This window comes from Bombina bombina, chromosome 2, assembly GCF_027579735.1.
Source record: "Bombina bombina isolate aBomBom1 chromosome 2, aBomBom1.pri, whole genome shotgun sequence".
In the NCBI taxonomy this organism is placed as follows: domain Eukaryota; kingdom Metazoa; phylum Chordata; class Amphibia; order Anura; family Bombinatoridae; genus Bombina; species Bombina bombina.
In genome coordinates, this window is record NC_069500.1 from 1,303,837,789 (window position 1) to 1,303,861,764 (window position 23,976).

The 23,976-nt window shown below is 38.7% G+C and overlaps 1 protein-coding gene across 1 annotated transcript in view; it reads right to left on the bottom strand.

Annotated features, from left to right (window-relative positions):
* Positions 1-23,976, bottom strand: part of OTOP1 (otopetrin 1) — a 231,884-nt gene that overhangs the window by 46,919 nt on the left and 160,989 nt on the right. Inside the window, exon 3 of the mRNA XM_053700296.1 lies at positions 15,797-15,855. Within this exon, the coding sequence (XP_053556271.1) occupies positions 15,797-15,855 (59 nt within the window). The remainder of the gene's footprint in view (positions 1-15,796; positions 15,856-23,976) is intronic.

A 23,976-nucleotide genomic window follows, 5' to 3' on the forward strand; every position in this document is an offset into this window, starting at 1 on the left:
ACGTCACTAGCTCATGGACTCTTGCTAATTACATGAAAGAAAGCTTTGTTATTGATGCACGGCTTTGAATTCGGTTTTAAAATACCATCTTCCGGGGGTGTTGTTTACTATAGAGGCAATTTGAAGTCAGCTAGGGAATGGCCAGATATTGTTAAGAGTAAACTTGAGAAAGAGGTTTCTTTGGGGAGAATGGCTGGGCCTTTTGAAGTCCCCCCTATTCCTCATTTGCGTATTTCCCCTTTGGGTGTGGTTCCTAAGAAGGATCCAGGAAAATTCCGTCTTATACATCATCTGTCTTTCCCTAAAGGTGGTTCTGTGAATGATGGCATTACTGATGAATTGGCGTCAGTGTCCTATGCTTCTTTTGACTTGGCGGTCAAGTTAGTTAGGGATGCGGGCCAGTTTGCATGGTTAGCTAAAGTTGATATTGAAGCAGCTTTTCGTCTGCTGCCAGTTCATCCTTCTTCGCACTACCTATTGGGTTGTTGTTTTGATGGAGCTTTTTATGTGGACCTTTGTCTCCCAATGGGGTGTTCCATTTCCTGCTCTTTGTTTGAGTCTTTTAGTTCCTTTTTGGAATGGGTTGTGAAGTTCAAGTCGGGATTTTCATCTATTGTACATTATCTTGATAATTTTCATTTTGTGGGCCCTCCAGAATCGGATATTTGTGTGAAGTTGAGGGATTGTTTTTATCTAATGGCATCTGATTTTGGGGTTCCTATTGCAATGGAAAAATTTGAGGGTCCAGTCACGGCCCTCAATTTTTTGGGGATTACAATATATTCGGCTAAAATGGAATGTAGATTGCCGAGGGAAAAGATTGTGGATTTGTCGGAAATGATTCAGCGGTTTCTTGGTGTCAGTAAGGTGACTCTGCGGGAAATGCAGTCACTTTTGGGTAATTTGAATTTTGCTTGCAGAATCATTCCCATTGGTAGAGTATTTTCCAGGAGAATGTCTTTGGCCACATCTGGTGTATTGAAGCCTCATCATTTTGTAAGGGTTAGAAAAGGGCACAAAGATGATTTGAGAGTATGGTTGGAATTCCTTAAAGATTTTAATGGAGCTTCAATCTTCATGGAAGCTCGGGTTTCCAATGTGGATTTAGATTTGGTAACTGATGCGGCTGGTGGTGTCGGTTTCGGGGCTTATTTTCAGGGTCATTGGTGTGCGGCTGTTTGGCCCCAGTCCTGGGTGGGCCTGGGTTTAACTCTAAACCTAGTATTTCTTGAACTGTTTCCAATATTGGTAGCTTTATATGTTTGGGAGGGTGAATTGGTTACCAAATCTATATTATTCCACACGGATAATATGGGTGTGGTTTCTGCTATCAATTCGTTATCTGCTTCTTCTCCACCAGTTTTACGTTTACTGAGAGTGCTGGTTTTAAAATGTCTGAGTATGAATGTTTTGGTTAGAGCTAAATACATTCCTGGGAAGTGTAATATGATAGATGCTTTATCTCGTTCACAGTGGAGTTGTTTCCGAGAACTAGCGCCTCATGCCGACGCAGTTGGAGTGAGTTTCCCGGATCAGTTATGGAGGCTTGGGGAGGAGGATTGGCTGAGTTAGTTAAAAATTCTTTGGCTCCAGGTACTTGGTCTTCTTATGTATCAGTCTGGAGAGAATGGGAAACGTGGTTGGGTCAGGCTGAACTCAGGGAAGGGATTGATGATGTCACGGGTTGTTTACTAGAATGGTTGTGGCATTGGGGGGCTTTGGGTTTGTAGGCATCCAATATGGATAAAAGATTGGCTGCACTAGCCTACAGATTTAGTTTATTGGGTATGTGCGATGCTACAAAGGTTTTTTGGGTACGTCAGGTTCTTAAGGGTTTAAAAAAGAAGGTAAAGAATGTAGATAAGAGAAGGCCAATTACATTTACATTACTTGAAAAGATTTGGGTAGTGTTGTCTTATATTTGTTCATCATCATTTGAATTATCCCTTTTTCGTACTGCCTTTGTGTTAGCTTTTTTCGGGGCTTTCCGGATATCGGAATTAGTAAGTCCAAGCAGAAGGGTTGCTGGGGGTTTACAGAAAGAGGACGTGATATGGGATGAAAATAGGGTTGAAATTTTATTGAAGGGTAGTAAAACAGACATTTATAAAAAAGGCAAGAATATAGTCCTATTCCCTAGTGGGTCAGTAGTGTGTCCTTGTCAAGTATTGTTGCATTATGGGGCTTTACGGCCTTCGCATGATGGCCCGTTATTAATTCATTCTGATGGTTCCTTTTTGTCACAGTATCAATTTAGGGCTATTCTAAAAGGGGCAATTGGTTTATTAGGCCTTAATCCATTGGATTTTGGGTCTCACTCATTTCGTATAGGGGCTGCTACTGAGGCTTCTATATTAGGTTTGAGGGAAGATATAGTTAAAAGGATTTGGAGATGGGGATCAAATCGTTATAAATCTTATGTTAGGCCTGAGTTGAGAATATAAAAAAAAAAAAAAAGAAAAAGAAATGTTGGGTGAGTGGTTTTATGAAATGACATCCTGAATGTTTTTCTTTATTTTCTTGTATTTTTCAGGTGTGAGGATCGTATGGGTGATGGGGCATTCATTTATTTATTGGGCCAATGCTGAGACCAGTAAGAAAATAGGCGGCCTGCAGCTCGGGTGTCCAGTGGGCCAATGGGAAGTCAAATGGTTTGGGATTAGGGGCATGTGTTGGGAACATTTGTTTCCATTATTTGTTGAATATAGTAAGGTTTTCCATCATCCTGAAGTTTTGGTGTTGCATTTGGGGGGGAATGATTTGGGCCTTATTCCGCAAAAGGAGTTAGTCAGAAGAATTAAAAAAGACTTAGGTAATATTAAAGATCTTTATCCTGAGATAAGAATAATTTGGTCACAAATTACTCCACGCCTGGTTTGGAGGTCTGCCTGGGATTATGAAAAACTGGAGCGGAGCCGTAAAAAAATTAATAAAATAATTAGTTCCTTTGTTAGAAGGCTGGGGGGGTGTTGTTTTTCACCCTGATTTTGAGGTCGAGGGGTCTAAGGAGTTTTATTTAAAAGATGGGGTTCATTTCAATCAATTTGGGCTGCAGCTATTTTTGTTTGTTATTAAAGAAGCTTTACAGAAAGTTTTAGGTTTGGCGGGACTGGGCTGCTTGGGCAGACCAGTCGTTGGTGGGGGTGCTAGTTCCCAGACAAATATTTGAAGCAAGATGGCCAAGTGATTTGGGGGATTTTAAGAAGTTGCCTCTCCATGGGGTGAGTGGGCTACTGGTTTATTATAGGGACAAGGGGTTCCCTATTAAAGTTGAGGTGTGATTGGTACGGACTCAACGTGTATATAGTTGAGTCCAGTTTTTGGAACGACGGCCATGTTGTTTTTTGTGGGTTTGGGAACTAGCACCGCTGTGGGGAATTGGCAATATGTTTAATGTTATGTTTAATGTTATTAAGAACATTAGGTATGTTCTGTTAAATGTTTTATTATATTATTAATATTTAATATTTAAATTATTGTTATTTAATAAAAGGGCTGCTGCCAATTTTATACCAAGGTTATGTGTGTGAGTCTTATTTATATAATTAAGTAGTTATAAAGGGGTTAGTTCATTGGGGCCGGGGATTGACAACTTTAAAGGTCAAGGAGCCCCTGGGAGTGCGGAGTAACGGGAAGGGGCCATGACCTTTGGAGGAATAGGCCTGATTCTTTCTAATTGGGTATCATGGTAAAGTGGGTGGTGCTAGCACGCGCCACAGCGTACTTAAGAAAAGAGCGGGAAAGTCAAGTATTCAACTTGACAGAAAATTGTTTTTGAAAGTGCTCCCTCCCTCCCTAACTAAAGGGTGTTTCTCTCCTTGTTTGTGATTGTCGCAAGCAAGGCGGGGGTGCTAGTTCCCAGACAAATATTTGAAGCAAGATGGCCAAGTGATTTGGGGGATTTTAAGAAGTTGCCTCTCCATGGGGTGAGCGGGCTACTGGTTTATTATAGGGACAAGGGGTTCCCTATTAAAGTTGAGGTGTGATTGGTACGGACTCAACGTGTATATAGTTGAGTCCAGTTTTTGGAATGACGGGCATGTTGTTTTTTGTGGGTTTGGGAACTAGCACCGCTGTGGGGAATTGGCAATATGTTTAATGTTATGTTTAATGTTATTAAGAACATTAGGTATGTTCTGTTAAATGTTTTATTATATTATTAATATTTAATATTTAAATTATTGTTATTTAATAAAAGGGCTGCGGCCAATTTTATACCAAGGTTATGTGTGTGAGTCTTATTTATATAATTAAGTAGTTATAAAGGGGTTAGTTCATTGGGGCCGGGGATTGACGACTTTAATGGTCAAGTAAAAAGCTTTTCAGATCACTCAAATTTATAGTCCTACAGAGAGAGCGTGAATATCCCTTTGTAACGAGCACTTACAATTTGAGTTAACATAATAGATAAACTCCGGCTATCTCCAAACAGGTATTTCCCTTCAGAAATGATCACACCTCTGTAAATAAGTGTTTTTTTTCCCCGTTGTAGTGTTGTACGGTACACATTTCCCTTCGACATTTATAAAAACGCCACTAAAATTTAAAAAAGCCAGATTTGCGAAGGGTGTACAGAACTGTAAAGATAAAAGTAGTCAAGATAAGTAATATTTTTAGTAATGGCAAAAAAAAAGAAAAAAAATCTGGAATGAAACTAATATTTAAATGTAGAGATAATTTAAATGCTGGTTAGCAGCTTCTGCAAGTTTACCATTTCTTTAAGGTTTTGAAATGTCCTTCACGGTTCGCAGACTTGAACATTAGTTAAATCTCTGGGGTGATTTGAAACAAATGCAGAAAGTTTTGTTTAGCGCACCTTTCAAAAATACAGATTTAATTCTCATTGGCTGCAATCCCAAAGATGCCCAAATAGTTACACAAAACAGAGTGTACTGGCACAAAGCAAACAAAACAGTTTTAAATGCTGCAAAAATCACCTATGCTTTATTTTTAAAATTGGGATCTTAGTCACACAATATGGCTATATTCTGCTTAGCCAGTCACCAACTTACAAGGCGCCCCAATGTTGACTATTCCTAACGCTTCAGTACACTGCCTTTATGGGACTTTTAGAAAAATGTTACGAACTAATAAATTGATGTTATTATATTATGATACTAACATATTATTGTTAACCTCTCTTTTGGCCTTTTTTATTTTTGTATTTATTTATTGTATTCTTATATTTAACATTGGCTTTATCCAGCATGAGACATACAGAAAATTGATTCTCGTATTTCCTTAAAATTACAGTCAATGCAAGTGGACCATGTCAGTGGTGTGAAATGCAATCCACATTAATTAGATTGTAAACTGTTTGAAGCAAAGAACTCCATAATACATTTAGTCCCAGGTATGCTGTGCTTATATATTTTAATTTTGCTTCCCTTTAGATTCTTTGCCTTATTTTGTATTTATTTGTTGAAAAAGACTGCCACCTGCTGGACATATTTTTGTAATGCACCTTGTAAAGTAAATAATTTTCAACTCATTTTAAGAATTATGGGAACGTTCACTAAAAGCTGTAATAAGTGTTTCCTGAGAGGGATTTATTTAATACAGAGACAGGTGACAATTGTAAAATAAATTTCCCATCTGGGAGTAATTAGCACACAAATTAATTCATTCTTAAAGATACAAATTACACTAGAAATAATATTTGGCACTAACTAGCAACACATAGGTCTAGATTACGAGTTGTGCGTTAGGGTTAATGCCCGCTGGTATTACGAGTCTTGCAGGTACAGGTGTACCACTCACTTTTTTGGCCAGACTCGGAAATACCGCAAATCCACTTACATCAATTGCGTATCCTATATTTTCAATGGGACTTGAATAGTGCCGGTATTATGAGTCTGACCAAAAGTGAGCGGTACACCCTCTCCTGTCAAGCCTGGTACCGCATTTAAAAGCCAGTAGTTAAGAGTTTTACACTACAACGCCGTTGCATAAAACTCTTAACTAAAGTGCTAAAAAGTACACTAACACTCCTAAACTACCTATTAACCCCTAAACCGAGCCCCTCCCCCCACATTGCAAACACTAAAATAAATATTATAACCCCTAATCTGCCGAACCGTACATCACTGCCACTATAATAAATATATTAACCCCTAAACCGCTGCACTCCCGCATAGCAAACACTGGTAAAATAGTATTAACCCCTAATCTGCCGGCCCTAACATCGCTGCCACCTACCTACATTTATTAACCCCTAATATGCTGCCCCCAACGTCGATGCCACTATATTAAATGTATTAACCCCTAAACCTAAGTCTAACCCTAACCCCCCTTACTTAAATATAATGACAATAAATCTAAATAAAATTCATATTCAGGGAATAGTGACACCCAAGGGATACCCCTTGGTAATTACTGGAGTTGCCTCCTAACCAGCCTAAACCCAATATGATATAGGGCATGTGCATGCCTCCAACGCATCAGGAGAGCCCAGGGTTTTGGGAATAAGATCAGCAAAACCGCAGGTGGGAAGTATAAGCCACAGCCTCCACCATAATGTAGAGGTAAGAAATAGAACCCTAGCTCTGACAATCCTATGATGGACAGAACTAGGAATGACAAGAGAGGGAAAGGTGTCTCCTTGCATTTAGGTGAAAAGACTATGGGACATTTCTGTCAAAGCCCACCTGGGAAAGGGAGCTCTCACCTTTAGAAAGGTTTATCTATTTTTTTCTACAGAAAATCTCCATCAGTGTCGGTAGATAAATAATTAGATACACTTTTCTAATGGATTGTGATCAACCCTTTTGTTCTTGGTATAACAAACTGAAGCAATCAAAACAGAACTACAATTACACATCATTTGAAAGATCAAAAAATCAGTATCAGCTGTTATATAAACTCAGCCTTGGTCTTGCATTGCGCCTGCACTGTGAGTAACTTTCCTCTTTAGCAGACTGTAAAACCAAGGGAACCCCATTGTGCGCTAGATGTGGAGCGTAATCAATAGCGCAGGGTGCATTACCTTTTGTGCAACTTTGTGAAAGAATAACAAACAGTCTGGTATTAAATATGTTAACCAAAGCAACTTATTATAGCACAATATTTATTTCACCCGTGTTTTATTGAATCATTATCGTCATTAAACTAAACATACTAATCTTTACATGACCTCTTTTTTCTGTATTAAAGTTAAAGGGGCCTATTTAAGATGCTGCAAATGCAGCTGTTTCCGTGTGAGCCTTCAGGCTCGCCGGAAACAAAACTTAAGAAGCAGCGGTCACAAGACCGCTGCGCCTTAACTAATCCGCCACCTCTGAGGTGGCGGACAGCAATCATCCCGATCAGATACGATTGGGGTGATTGACACCCCTTACTAGCGGCCGATTGGCAGCGAATGTGCAGGGGTGGCATTGCACAAGCATTTCTGGGGAAATTCTTGTGCATACGCTGTCGGCATTTAGCGATATCAGGTGGACATCAATCGCCACAGCAAAGTCTATGGACTCCATTTATCAAGCAGTGGATGCTGCTTTGGAGGCTAATTGTTCAAGCTCGTCTGAAACAAAAGTTAAGGAGCAGAAGTCATAAGACCACTGCTCCTTAAAACCTGTCCTTTTAGGTGTCAGATTGAAATCATCCTGATCCGATACGATCAGGCTGATTGACGGCCCCTGCTAGCGGTCAATTGGCCGCCAGTGAGCAGGGGGCAGCATTGCACAAGCATTTCACTAGAAATACTTGTGCAATGATAAATGTGGACAGCGTATGCTGTCGGCATTTACCGATGTCAAACGGACATGATTCGCTATAGCGAATAAAAATAATAAATCACCCCTTATGCCTCTAACATCTGCAAGCAAAGATATTCTCTGTGTAACTTATTGCTATAGTAAGTGGAGTTGTTTTCACATAGAGCACTAGGAGCATTAGATGTTAACTCTTTGTCATAAATACCATCCAGGCTACACAATATGGCTTTGAGCAATCAGGTGTTGTGTCCTTTACAGTGGATCTCTTAATATTCAAATATTAGTTCATATATTTAAAAAAATCTTTTGCCGCAGAGCTCTATATAATAAAAACTTTCATGAGCTAGCCAAAGAGCTGAGAATACAGGGATCTCAATTATAACTATTTTCAGAAATGTTAAACCCAACCAGATTACAGATAAGCAGATAATGTTTCAGTAACATCCCTAATCAGTTCAAATTAAAAACTTGCAGCTTTGAAAAAAACCATAAACAATATACACAATTTCCTTTAATATGTTCAAATGAATGCAGATGTTTTCAGTGCAAACTAGATTTGACAAAATATAAATAAGGTTAAAACTTGAGCAATTTGTGTGTTTCCAGTAGGAAGCTGCTGTATTTTCCTGACAGGAAAAGTAATCTCTGTATTCACATATTAGGAGCAGAAGATGCTTGTGCTGACATATGTTCTGATACAACATTAAGAGCTTGCCTTAAAGGGACAGTTCACCCAAAAAATGTCTCCCCTTTAAATTATTCCCAATGATCCTTTTAACCTGCTAGAGTGTATTAAATTGGTTACAAGTAGGTCCTTTACTCCTATTTCAGCATTTGAAATAGCTGATTTAGCCTGTGGTATCGCCACCTATACTGAACAAATTAATACTGGAGTATAGCCTAAGTATACACAGCCAGCAGAAGAGATTACACTTTCAGTGGGATGCAGGATAGTTAAGTAATAAAATGATAATTTTCCATTGTTCTCTCTATGTATTGAGCTTTGGTGTTCCAGCCAAATAAAAGATAAGGAAGCAAGTCTGTTTACACAAACTTAGAACATAATGAGATCTGATATCACCTTTAAGCTCAACCCATTGTAATAGGCTGTGGTTTCAAAGCACAAAATCAGCTACTTCATATACACAAATAAGCATGAAAATGGAATTTCTCAAATATTTTATACTCTGCAGTTGGTATAACAAGTCATTTACAATACATTAATGGAAAAACAATTTTACAGTGTACTGTCCCTTTAAAGGGACATGAAACCCACATTTTTTCTTTCATGATTTCGAAAGAGAATGCAATTTTAAACATCTTTCTAATTTACTTATATTATCTAATTGGTTTTATTTTCGTGATATTCTTTGCTGAAAAGCATATCTAGATATGCTCAGTAGCTGCTGATTGGTTGCTGCACATAGAAGCCTCATATGATTGGCTCACCCATGTGTATTGCTTTTTCTTCAAATAAGGATATCTAAAAAATGAAGCAAAATAAATTACAGTATAGAAGTAAATTGTAATGTTGTTTAAATTTGAACGTTCTATCTGAATCATGAAAGAAAGATTTTGGGTTTAGTGGCCCTATAAGTCTGACTGACCAACATCCAATACTGAGAGTTTACATATCTAGTATTCTCCTCAATGTTTTTTTTTATCTTGGGCTATACACCTGCCCATGTACTCCTTTTGTATGTACAATGAAGGTACAGGAAAAAGCAGATATTGCTACATGGGGCAGTTTAAAGTAAAAAACCCCTGTTGAACATTGTTTATCTTATATCAATTTGCTGTGGCCAATTGGGGGCAGATAATCACTGTGTAGGGAAAAGGCCAAACAAATTCAATAAAGTTAAATGCAAAGTTTTGTTGCTGTTTTTTTTTTTTTTGGTGTTTAATTAAACATTTTGGCCTAGTTTTTAAGTGCAGCTATTGTGCATTAACATCACTCAAGCACAATCAATAGCATTCAAATTACATTTATCTTGTGCACGATAACGTGCATGTCGAATAGTGCGGGTGTGCTAAATATAATACAGACATGTGGCGGTGTTCAGTATAATTCATGTCTGATATAAATTAAGTGCTATGCTTATGAGCGTGCCCTAAGCCAATCATGTGTAAATAGAGGAGTTATTTGTATAGTCTTGTGCTAAACTATTAATCATGTTGCTTTAATTCAGGTCTTAAAAAGTGCTACATTTTACATAGCTAATCACTTATGAGTGCAATAAACAAGCTTAGATCCTCCCCTGCACTATCCATTAAAAGTATAGGGCATGGTAAAAACTTTAGTCTGTGTTAACATGTTTTGGTTAAAATTATTTGACCTTTCACTTGTAATAACAGATGGTGCTTTATTCCTTGTGTGACAAAATATAACAAACACTACGCTATTGATTGCACTCCACTAATCTAGCCCTTTATGGGGAACTTTTTTTTTTCTTGTTTAAAAGGACAGTCTAGTCAAAATTAAACTTTCATGATTCAGATAGGGCATACAATTTTAAACAACTTTTTTATTAACTTTTATCATCAAATTTGTTTTGTACTTTTGGTATTCTTAGTTGAAAGCTAAACCTAGGTAGGCTCATATGCTCATTTCTAAGTCCTTGAAGGCCGCCACTTAACTGAATGCATTTGACAGTTTCTTATGAGAGGGCACTGATTGGCTAAAATGAAAGTCTGTCAAAAGAACTGAAATAAGGGGGCAGTCTGCAGAAGCTTATACAAGGTTATCACAGAGATAAAAAGTATATTAATTTAACCATGTTGGTTATGCAAAACTAGGGAATTATCAGGGGCAAAACTACCAGTGATGCAGAGATCGTAAATGCAACCGGGCCCAGGAGGTCCCCAATCAGGGGGGCCCAACCTTCAGCACAACAAAAAAAATTCTCCAAATTTTATTTATTTTTATTTTATTTAAAATTTCTTGCCCCCGCGTGCCTGTCCCCCGCACCTCTTCCCCCCACAGAGATCTTCTCCATTTGCCTGTGCTGTGCGGCTGTGTGACTGACTTTCCTGACAGTTTTAAATCAGAGCGTTGCCGTTGGTTACCATGGCAACACTCTGAAACATTTCCTGCTGAGTGAGCAGGAAATAAGGAGCTATCGGAGTGTCTGCGTGAATGCAGTAACAGCCTAGTGAGTGAGCTCAGGGAAGTGGAACTGTCATTCTCCTATTCATGGCATACCAGAGATCTGGACAGGTGTTGGTGGTAGGCCGGTAGCTGTTTCAGAACTTGCAGAAGACAAGTGCACTGTGCAAGTAAAGTCCCCGTCGGGTGTGTGAGTGACACTAGTAGCAATGCCATGATGGCTGACAGAGCCCAGTGACTCCCCTGTACACAGCCAGCCATCAAAGCGCACAGCCCATCGGATGGTCCATCTGCAGAGACAGCTACGAACTCCAGAGCTCATCGGTCACAGTCAGTATCTATTCTTATCTCTCACTACGCTGCTGGGTATCAGGATGTTAGGAAGCAGGATTCAGGTCTATCAGCATCCTCACCCCACCTTGCAGCTCTTTCAGCTGTTACTGCGGTGATGCTAAACACTGCAATCCTCACTCTGCTAAGCAAAGTAATACGGTACCGCCACAGGCAGCTTAGTGCATATCCATGGTTACTGCCATGACAGCTCTCTCTGGTCACTCTGCCTTTAAGAGCACAACTGTAATATCTGTATCTTTCACCAACTCATTGTCTTTTTTTCTGTTGGTAGTTGCATATGGGCTACCCTCTTCTTTATTTTTGCCAATTTGCTGCTTGTGCATCATTACTATACAGGCACAAGGTCAATTAAAAAGGCTTCCATTATATTTCAGTTTACCGCTTATGGCAAATAAATAAAACTTGCCCTAAGTTATAAATGCTTTACTGCCCTCAACCATGGACTTTAGATGGATAGTAACATCATGTGTGTAAAAAATATATGTATAGTATTCCTATTTGTATATATGTGTGTGTGTATATATATATATATATATATATATATATATATATATATATATATATATATATATTGTATATATATACATACAACATTCAGAGGTTTTCTGTGGAAAAAACAAGCCTTCTAGGCCTGTCTAGATTTGTTAATGAACTACACAATGAGTTATTTTCTCTATATTTTGTGCTTAGTGGAGGATTTTAAACTCACCTTTTACCTCCCCCTAATTTTAAATGTTGTTGTATTTTGCCCCGAAATCAACTTCACTCAGCAGTGATTCAAACCTTTTCCCAGCTGATGAGTGGCAAAAACCACAAAACTGTCTGTCCTGGGATGGTTATGAATCACTGCACTAACCCTAGCTAAGCTTATAAGCTGTGTGAACAGTGATGCTCTGGCATTAAGGGAATCTGCTGAAAAGCAGACTTGAAGTAAAAAGGTGCGTCATTGTGAACCTAATTCTTACCCAGAATCCTTTGCTGCATTGGAAACAATGTAATTCAGACGTTTTCTGTGGGAAAAACAAGCCTTCTGGCCTGTCTAGATTTGTTAATGAACTACACAATGAGTTATTCTCTGAACACATTGGGTGAGCCAATCCCAATAGGTATATATGCACAGCCGCCAATCAGCACATAGGTTCCAGCAGTGAGCCTTTTCAATAAAGGATACCAAGAGAACAAATCAAATTAGATAATAGATGTAACTTAGAAATGTGTTTAAAATTGCATGCTCTATCTAAAACATGAAAGTTTAATTTTGACATTATTTTTTGTTGTTACACAGACACCTTTATCAAATGTGGTAGATGCTGACAAAAAAAACAATACCAACATTTCAAACAACTTCACTTTTTTTTTTACTGTGTTAAATGTTGAAAAAAATAAATAAATAAGTATATGTATTTTTTTTGGGGGGGGGTTAGGAGGGCCCTTCTCAGATTCTTGCACCTGGGCCTTGTCGTTTCTAGTTACGCCTCTGCAGCTGATTCCTGCTTTAACTGAATAAGTAGGTAAGCGAACGATGATTTATCATCAGAGCAAAAGCAGTGGTTCTGTCTGTGCTGTAGTTTAACCCCTAAAACTCCTTAGAAAAAAATGATTATGTCATTAGTAAAACGACTGTGAAGAAATCGGTTGCTGCTTTGTTATAAATCTTTGTTAGGACTTTGGAAAGGTGGTAGTTGTGTAAGACCTGGTCCTGCCCCCTTGCAAATAACCAGCCCTTGGTTTATATTATTGTTGTGAGTAGCTTTATTGTCAGTTTCAGGCAGTTTTTTTTTTTTATTTTTTACTGCGGATCCTGACAGTTATATTAGTCTATTAGGAGCAGTTTGGTGCTGTGTAGTAAAATGACATCAGTCTCCTTGTGCCAAACTGTACAGTGCAGAGCACACTGAGAGGTTGCACACACTATTGGTACACTATGTACAAATACAGTAGTCTAGTAACATTATTTTAGAACAGATCTTGTTAACCCCATCAGATCAGACAATGTATAGGAAACACAAAAAGCACTAGCTGTTATGGACATAGAGACTTGTAAGGATCTGCTGGAATTTTATGTTAGCCAATAGAGCAGCTGCATTCATTAAAGGGACATGGAAGTGAAAAGTCTTGCTTACTTTACTAATAAACGGACATTAAAGTAATTCTTTTTTTTTTATATTGTATAAATTTAGAGTTTTTAAACCAGGGATCAATCTGCATTAACTGTTCCAGTTCATAAAGAATAGTACTATTCATGGGGGGGGGGGGGGAAGCAGCAGTCATCCGCTCCATAGTCCACTTTATATTGGAAACAGAGACATATTTGTTGAACACTTTATTGATATTCTTGTTGAAAAGCTGGGTCCTCGGTCCAGGGCCTATTCCCCGACTGCTCAGACTACCTCTGTATTTGACAGATTAACACACAACCCAACTAAAAGTATGCACAGGGCAGCAGGATTTAGGAGGGGCAGCATATTCTATGTTCTATAACACATCTTTTCAGTGCTATGCTCTTGCAATATTATATTTGTTAAAGAGAGATGAAACCGATACAGCATACAGTTTTAAATACCTTTCACATTTACTTCTGTTATCAAATTGCTTCATTCTCTGGGTATCCTTTGTTAAAGAAGAAGCAATGCACTACTGGGAGCTAGCTGAACACATCTGGTGAGCCAATGACAAGAGGAATATATGTGTAGCCAGCAATCAGCAGCTATCTCCCAGTAGTGCATTGATGCTTCTAAACCTACCTAGGTATGCTTAATATTGCATGTTCTATCTGAATCATGAAAGGTTAAATTTCACTTTACTGTCCCTTAATTACAGATAAGTGATCACTGCCTACTGCTGTGAGAAGTACATGAGGTAAATATGAGCTTAAAGGACATGGAACCCCAACAAATTCTTTCATAATTCAGCTAGGGCATGCAGTTTTAAATAGCTTTGCCAATTACGTCTATCAGTACATTTTCTTCATTCATTTAGTATCTTTTGTTGAAAAGCAGAGACATAAACTCAGGAGCGTGCATGTGTTTGGGGCACTATATGGCAGCAGTTTTGCAAGACTGTTATAAATTTGCAAGAGCCCTAGATTGCAACACTATTTTCTGCCATGTAGTGCTCCAGACACCTACTTAGGTATTTCTTCAACAAAGAATACCATAGGAACAAAGCCAATTTGACAATAGAAGTAAATTGCAAATTTGTTTAAATTGTATGCTCTGAATCAGCAAAGAAAAATGTTGGTTTCATATTCCTTTAAATTGTTGCAGATTTCACAGTGCCTAGGGTAGCATAAAAACTAAATACATCACAGTACGCAGAATTTTGGGTATAATTGTGATTAGGCCACAATAAGACTCATAGTTATTGTAAAGATCCCTAAGGTCCAATGAGTGGACATTTTCTATATTTAGGGCCTACATTTATTGAACCTATTTTTTTTTATTTTGTTACTTAGACAGAGCATACACATTTTAAAAGGTTTCCAATTTGCTACTATTATCAAATGTACTTTGTTTTCATGGTATTTTTGTTGATGAGTATACCTAGGTAGGTTATGTGCACTGAGCACCGCATTGCAAGAATGCCATCTAGTGTTCTTGCAATTTTATAACGTTCTTGCAAAACTGCTGCCATATTGTTCTGCAGACAAGTGCACACTCCTCAGCCTACTTACCTGCTTTTTTTTAACAAAGGAAGCTAGAGAATGAAGTCAATTTGATAATCAAAGTAAAGTAGAATTTTTTAATTGTATGCTGCATTTAAATCAAGAAAAAATTGGGTTTCAATGAGATATTTATCTACCAAGAGAACAAATCAAATTAGAAATTTGTTTAAAATTGCATGCTCTATCTAAAATATGAAAGTTTAATTTTGACATTATTATGTTGAAAAAAAATAAATAAATAATAAAAAATATATATATATCTGTATCAAATTCAGTTTTCTTTTTTTTTTTGGGGGGGGGGGGCCCTTCTTAGATTCTTGCACCTGGGCCCTGTGGTTTCTAGTTACGCCCCTGGTAAGCAACCTTCTAATTTACTCATATTATCAATTTTTCTTCGTTCTCTTGGTATCTTTATTTAAAAAGCAGGAATGTAAAGTTTAGGAGCCAGCCCATTTTTGGATCAGAACCTGGGTTACGCTTGCTATACAGGGTGCTGAACCTAAAATGGTCCGCTCTTAAGCTTCCTGCTTTTTAATTAAATATAGCAAGAGAACAAATAAAAATTGATAATAGGAGTAAATTAGAAAGTTGCTTAAATTTGCATGCTCTGCAATTAGGGTTTAGTGTCCCTTTAATGTTGCTATAATTCTTCCCCAAAATTGGACTTCAATAGGTTTAAAAGAAAGAAGTATATTTATTGTGTCTTCATTAAACTTTTTGCTAGTTATTATCTAAATATAGTGATTATGTTTTATTTGCTTATTATTTCACTGATCTGCACTGTGCAGTTGTAATAGAATCTACCTTGATGTTTCTGTTATTGAAAAGATTACATGTAGCCCAACACAAGCAAACAGCATTCAATTAGAATGTAAAGAGACAATAGAGTGTTTTTATCTTAGCACTAAATACTTTCCAATAAAGCTCAGTTAATTTCATTTTGTAGTTGAAACGATTTACCTTTCAAGTGTTTTAAAGGACTGGATGATATCCTTTGCATGAAACCATAAAAAGTAAACCTAGAATGAAGCAGAACACAAGGTTTAAGTTAATGCCGTTATCTAAAACATAAATAATGGTGGACTCAAGTTAACAATACAAATATACAGTACAGGACGTACAGCAGAGGTTGGCAAATCTGTATGAAGTGTAATAATTACAAAGAATACCGAGAAGCCAGACATCTATAATATCTAATATTAGGGTCCATCGCAATCTTTCTGATATCTGGTCCCAATTAAGATAAACTGTTTTACACCTCTTAAAGGGACAGTAAAGTCAAAATTTAACTTTCATTATTTAGAAAGAACATGTAATTTTAAACAACTTTTCATGTTACTTCTATTATCTATGTTGCTTTGTTTTCTTGGTATCCTTTGTTGAAAAGAAAACATAGGTATGGTTAAGAGCAGCAATGCACTTCTGGGAGCTTGCTGCTGATTGGTGGCTGCACATATATGCCTCTTGTCATTGGCTCACCCTATGTATTCAGCTAGCTCCCAGTAGTGCAACAAAGGATACCAAGAGAATGAAGCAATTTTGATAATAGAAGTAAATTGGAAAGTTGTATGCCATCTCTGAATCATAAAAGAAAAATAAATTGGGTTTCACGTCCCTTTTAGGTTAATTGTTAAATTGATAATAAAGGGACAGTCTACTCCAGAATTTTTACTGTTTAAAAATATAGATAATCCCTTTATTACCCATTCCCCAGTTTTGCATAATCAACACTATATTAATATACTTTTTATCTCTGTGATTACCTTGTATCTAAGCCTCTGCAGACTGCCCCCTTATTTCAGTTATTTTGACAGACTTGCATTTTAGCCAATCAGAGCACTCTCATAAGTAACTTCACGGGCGTGATCACAATGTTATATATATGGCATACATGAACTAACGCCCTCTAACTGTGAAAAACTGTCAAATGCATTCAGATAAGAGGCAACCTTCAAGGACTCAGAAATTTGAGCATACCTAGGTTTAGCTTTTAACTAAGAATACCAAAAGAACAAAACAAATTTGATGATAAAAGTTGCAGGGAGCTAGCTGCTGATTGGTGTCTGCACATGTATGCCTCTTGTCATTGGCCCATCCTATGTATTCAGCTAGCTTCCCGTAGTGCAGTGCTGCTACTTCAGTAATCCATCCTTATAACTGGTAAACAATCTGAGCGCCATTTGCATATGTGTTTGATGGGTATCCTTCCTGGACATGTTTGCTCAATGATTACATTGGCACATTTAATATATTAAACGTTGTTTTTTTTTGTTTGTTTTTTTTCAATCATTGCTTGTGACAGCATTATTTTATGGCTTGGAGAGTTTTAGAGTAGAAATCAATAACACTGTGGGAAATGAGTTTCTTGAAGTGTCCACAACTGATCTCATCTTCTAGAACAGGATTTTATCATTTCTCATACTTAAAATTGTGAAACCACTGGAGGTTTACTCCATTGCAATAATGTAGCCACAAAAATGGTGCCAAAATCGGAGCCAGGTTTGTCTTTGTGCAATTTCTATTACTGTAAAAAGATGGTGAGACAAAGTTCTGGATCATTTAAATCATGATTATTTAAAACACAATTTTTGCACCTTCTCATTTAAAAAAAGAAAACTGTGCAAACAATTACAGTTGCCAACGAACAGGGGCCCGATCCGATATAAATCGTCGCCCGCAAAAGCCGGCGACGCCAAATTTTGCACGGGTTTGCTATCCTATATATGGCGTAACTTAGAAGTTACGCCCGTATATTTCTGCCTTTGCCCGTCGTTTTTTGGCCCATAGACTGACATACAAAACACGCGCAGTTTGGTATCCAATATACAGCGTAAGGACTTACGCGCGCAGGTTTCAGAAAATCTACTCCATTTTCATCTCGCCACAAATTGCAGGCGCAGGAACCCTTGCACTGACTAAGAAACCAACGTAACTCTCTGAAGGCCTTACAAATGCATGCTTAACAACATACATATCAGCAGTTTGATCACAAATAGTTAACCTCTTAAAAGCATTTATTATTCCTGCCCCTGCAAGTGTGTCAAACCAATCACAAACAGCACAACCTCTCACCTGCAGCCTTAAAATACCTGCCAATGCACACCCTCATTAGCCACCATGTTTCCCTTGCAATATATTGTTTTCAGAGAGAGACAGCGTCGTGGGGCACAAGGGGTGCTGGAACCCCTACAAGCCCCTGTTTTGGATGATATTCCTGCTGCTGAGGTCCCTGGTCATGGTGCTGTAGCCGTCCCTGCTCCTGCTGCTGCTGCTGTCCCTGCTCCTCCTGCTGTTGTCCCTGTTCCTGGTGCTCCCCATGCTGCTGTTGCTGCAGCGGGCCATAGGCCAGCAGGGCCTATAAGACGAAGGCATTAGCAGAGGAGAAGAGCACCAAGGATACACAGGGTTAGGGTCACCCTGTTTGGGATGACAGAAGTGGAGGTCAGGGAAAAGTATCGCTTGACTTCTGCAAGCCTCATTGACCTATATGAGATCTTGAAGGATGATATTGACCCTCAAGCGAATAGGAACCGAGCTCTGACTGGTATGCAGAAGCTGTTGTGTGTTGTACACTTCCTGGCATCTGGCTCATACCAGTCAACAGAGGGGCTTGTGTCTGGCCTAGCGCAGTCTACCTTCTCCAGGATTCTAGGGGAGGTTTTGACTGTTCTAGATAACCAGACACAGCGATATATTCATTTCCCCCGTACCCCCCCAGGAATGGAACCGTCTTAAACAAGGCTTCTTTCGACTGCGGGTATTCCCAATGTCATGGGGGTAATTGATTGCACACATGTGCGTATCGTGGCCCCACATGAGGAGCCACTCCTCTATATTAACAGGAAAGGGTTTTACTCATGGAATTGCCAGATGGTCTGCGATACCACTCTGAAATTCATACATGTGTATGCAGGCTTTCCGGGGAGTGCACATGATTCCTACATCCTGCGCCAGACCTCCTTATTCCAGATGTTTGACAATGGAACACTCTCGGGAGGATGGCTGCTTGGTGAGTACCTTCATTCTGTCTGTATATTTCTACTAAAGGGACACTAAACACAAAATAATTATCTCATGTTTCAGATAGAGAATACAATGTTAAACAACATTCAATTCACTTCAATTATCTCATTTGATTTATTCTTTAGATATCCTTTGTTGAAAAAATAGCAATGCACATAGATGAGCCAATCATATGAGGTATCTATGTGCAGCCATCAATCAGCAGCTAATGAGCATATCTAATATGCTTGTCAGCAAATGATATCAAAAGAATTGAGCAAATGACATAATAGAAGTAAATTATAAGGTTGCAGAAAATTGCAGGTTCATGTGTGTTTCATGTCCCTTTAAAGGGACAGTATACTATAAATAGGTTTTCACTTAAAAGTACATTTTCTTAAAATGGCATGTTCTATCTGAATCATTAAAGGGACACTCAATCAAAATTAAAGGGACAGTCTGCACCAGAATTGTTATTGTTTTAAAAGATAGATAATCCCTTTACTACCCATTCCCCAGTTTTGCATAACCAACACAGTTATAATAATATACTTTTAACCTCTGTGATTATCTTGTATCTAAGCCTCTGCTAACTGCCCCTTTATTTCAGTTCTTTTGACAGACTTGCAGTCTAGCCAATCAGTGCCTGCTCCCAGATAACACTGTGCTTGTGCATGTGAAGTTATCTATATGAAATACGTGAACTAACGCTCTCTAGTGGGGAAAAACTGTTAAAATGCATTCTGAAAAGAGGTGGCCTTCAAGGTCTAAGAAATTAGCATTTGAACCTCCTAGGTTAAGCTTTTAACTAAGAATACCAAGAGAACAAAGCAAAATTGCTTTATTTTGGCCTAGACTGTCCCTTTAAACTTTCATTATTCAGATAGAGCATGCCATTTTAAACAACTTTCCAATTACTTCCATTAACAAAATGTGCACAGTCTTTTTATATTTAAACTTTTTGAGTCACCAGCTCCTACTGAGCATGTGCAAGAATAAGTGTGTATGCATTTGTGAATGACTGATTGCTGTTACATGGTACGTATATGCATTTGTGATTGGCTGATGGCTGTCACATGGTACAGGGGGAGTGGAAAAAGACATAACTTTTAAAATTGTCAGAAACAAAAATCTAATACTCATTTGAATTTTAGACTAAGTGCTATTGCATTGTCTTGTTATCTTGCATTTGTTGATTATGCAAATCTACTGTGTTGACTGGTCCTTTAAAATAGAATTTTGGTCTAGACTAATCCTGGCATAAAAGTAGATTGCTTACAATGCACCAATTTAATGTTTTGGTTAAATATATCTTTTAAATGAAATCCATGTTATGTCCCTTTAAGCACATGATGTACCTGTAGTAATCAGAATACATATGTTACTTGACAGGTGACGCAGGGTACGGCTGCAGACCATGGCTATTAACCCCCTTGGTGCACCCCCTTACAGAGCCACAACTCATGTACCAGGAGGCCCACATACGAACAAGGAATGTCATCGAAAGGAGCTTTGGCCTATTAAAATCCAGATTCAGGTGTCTGGATGTTACAGGCGGAGCTCTACAGTATAACCCCAACAAAGTGTGTTCCATTGTCAATGCATGTTGTATTCTACATAATGTTGCTGTGGACACACGTTTATTGGGGGACATTGACCAAGAGCAGCAGCAGCAGCTGGTTCCTGTACCTGAGGATGTGGACAGGGGGACACTGAGGGGGAATGAAGTGAGGGATTATGTCATCCGGGAATACTTCACCTGTAAGTTACTTGTTCATAAGTACAGTAAACCGTAACATTCACATGTATTATGATGTTTGACAGTACCTCACCAACCATTGCATGTGTATATATCATGTCTTGCAGAATTACATACTGTGGATTTCCACTGCATGTAAGTGAAACTACTACATCCCAACCCCCTTCCCTTAACCACCCTAATTACTGTTATTTCTCATTTGTTGAATTCATGTTTAGGTCACTATGATTTATTGACTATCATTAAAGGGACACTGAACCCAAATTTTTTTCTTTTGTGATTCAGATAGAACATTCAATTTTAAGCAACTTAATAATTTACTCCTTTTATCATTTTATCTTTGTTCTTTCGCTATCTTTAATTGAAAAAGAAGGCATCTAAGCTTTTTTCTTAGTTTAGAACTCTGGACAGCACTTTTTTATTGGTGGATGAATTTATCCACCAATCAGCAAGGACAACCCAGGTTGTTCAACAAAAATGGGCTGGCATCTAAACTTACATTCTTGAATTTCAAATAAAGATACCAAGAGAATAAAGAAAGTTTGATAATAGGAGTAAATTAGAATGTTGCTTAAAATGTCATGCTCTATCTAAATCATGAAAGAAAAAATTTGGGTTCAGTGTCCCTTTAAGAATGATGAAAATGGATGTTTATACCTTATGTTCACACCTTCTGTAAATACATTATTAGTTAGATATACCCATGTGTCAATTTATATTGATGTGAGAAACTTTGATTTACATCTTATAAGTGAATATTATTATATGTACCCTTCATACACAACTATGTGATGTGGTTTATAGAACATGAAAATGTCATAAACATGATAATAATACCTTTTCGGGCCATTTCCACACAGGTATTATTATATGTTTTAACAATATTACTGTACTAAAACACCCCTCACATGGATGTGGATGACAATTATATGTTAAATAACAGAGGACAAGATTTATGGTCAACTATAAGAATATTTATTTTTTTCTTTGCTTCTTGGATGAGGGTTCTGAGGTAACTGGAGTGGATCTCCTGATTCTTCTGGGTTGTGCTGATTCAAATGATTCAGCTGGAGTGCTGGTCACAGATGAGAGGCTGGAGGCAGTGTCCTGCTGGTGTGTAAAATGCTCCACCAACACACCCAACAGTTGCTTTTGTTCCCGCCTTCTGTTGTCAGTCTGCATATGCATATCCGAAATAACTCTCAGCATCTGAGACTGGTTTTGGACTTTACCACTTAAAGATGCTGCCATGTCCCATTGCAGCTCAATGGAATGCTGGAGTAAAGTCTGTTGGCTTCTGTAAAACCTGGGTTGGTCTCTCTCTCTTCTCTCGCAGCTTGCTATGAGCCTCCTGTGGAGGGAAATGTATTCGTTGCCCAGGGCAGAATACAGAGGATCTACAGGCTGTTCACCAGCAGGGATTATATGCGCAGGTTCACCTCTAGCTGCTGTTGCATCTGGAACTATGACAGCTGGTGCTGCAGGAGGAACTACGACAGCTGGTGCTGCAGGAGGAACTACGACAGCTGGTACTGCAGGAGGAACTACGACAGCTGGTGCTGCAGGAGGAACTACGACAGCTGGTGCTGCAGGAGGAACTACGACAGCTGGTGCTGCAGGAGGAACTACGACAGCTGGTGCTGCAGGAGGAACTACGACAGCTGGTGCTGCAGGAGGAACTATGACAGCTGGTGCTGCAGGAGGACCTATGACAGCTGGTGCTGCAGGAGGACCTATGACAGCTGGTGCTGCAGGAGGAACTATGACAGCTGGTGCTGCAGGAGGAACTATGACAGCTGGTGCTGCAGGAGGAACTACGACAGCTATATGCTCCTCTTCAGATGCTGGAGCGTTTCCAAGGGAAGGGGATGGTGGAGCTCTCCGGGTGGACTGGTAGTCCCATTGCCCTGACTGGCCTGATATTGGGCCTGGGTTAAAGACATCTACCCTTTGGGCCTGACTTGGCTCCCCCTCAAAGCCAAAAGAATAATCCTCTGGCCAGGGCTCATCTTCCAATGTTGGTGGCATGACGTCTGGGTCCTCAACAGAGGCAATATAACCCAGCTCATGCCTGGGAGCATACTGTCCTTGTTGATGGAATCTCTGGACTGGTGGTTGCGGTGGAGGCATTCTCTGGACTGGTGGTTGCGGTGGAGGTATTCTCTGGACTGGTGGTTGCAGTTGATGCATGCCCGTTTGCACCCTGGTGACAGGAGGTTCTGTGGAGGAGTCAAGTGATGAGAGGTATTAGTACAATCATATATATATATATATCCATGAGGGCATACAATGTACATTGATACATGCTAGGGCCTATACTCATTCTCATGTCAAACTCTATAACATGCATGTGCACATTGTGATGTGTGTTATGAGGGATTTTAATATGCAAAGTATACAGGTATGTGTTTCATACAATAGTTATGTGTACATGTCAGTGATGGAGAAAATGTGTTCTTTAAGTCACACAATTTCCTTTAGCCTGATGTAATCACATAATGTGCTTTCTTGAGCTAAAAGTATTGTGATGGCGAAAGTGTCCATTTACTGAAAACTCTACATGTGGCTTGTGGGCTGTGTTACTCTGAGACATGTTAGTATTTCACTATTCCACCTGATATCATGAATTTCAATGTGTTAAGTAGCATTAAATTGACATTAAACCCATTTTTATTCTTTCATGATTCAGCTAGAGCATGCAATTTTAAACAACTTTGTAATTTACTTCCATTACCTAATTTGCTTCATTCTCTTGATATTCTTTGCTGAAAAGCATATCTAGATAGGCTCAGAAGCTGCTGATTGATGGCTGTACATCAATGCCTCATGTGATTGGCTCACCCATGTGCATTGATATTTAATAAACAAAGAATATCAGAATAATGAAGCAAATTAGATAATAGAAGTAAATTGGGATGTTGTTTAAAACTGTATTCTCTATCTGAATAATTACATAAAAAGATTTGGTGTAATGTCCCTTTAATGTGAAATCTAATTGTAGATGTTTTTGTTAGTAGGCCAAATACCATGCTCCTCATTGTGTACATGAATGTGTGACATTAAAGGATGTTATATCTCAAATACATATAATACTGGTGTGTGGGATGTTACTCACCAGCATGATGTGCTGATGTTGCAGTCCCTGAGTCACGAGCCCCTGTAAGTTCACGGACTGCTGTGACGCTCAGGGACCTGCGAATGATCTCCTGCCATTCATTGTATTCAGCCTCCTGGGGAGGACCACCACCTGTTCCCCTCTGGTACATGGCTTCTTGGCCCATTTTCTCCTTCACCCGCCTCTTGCAGTCATTCCACCTTTTCTTTAGCCCATCGACATTCCTTCTCTGCTGGGCCACGCTGTTGACTGTATCCTCGACCA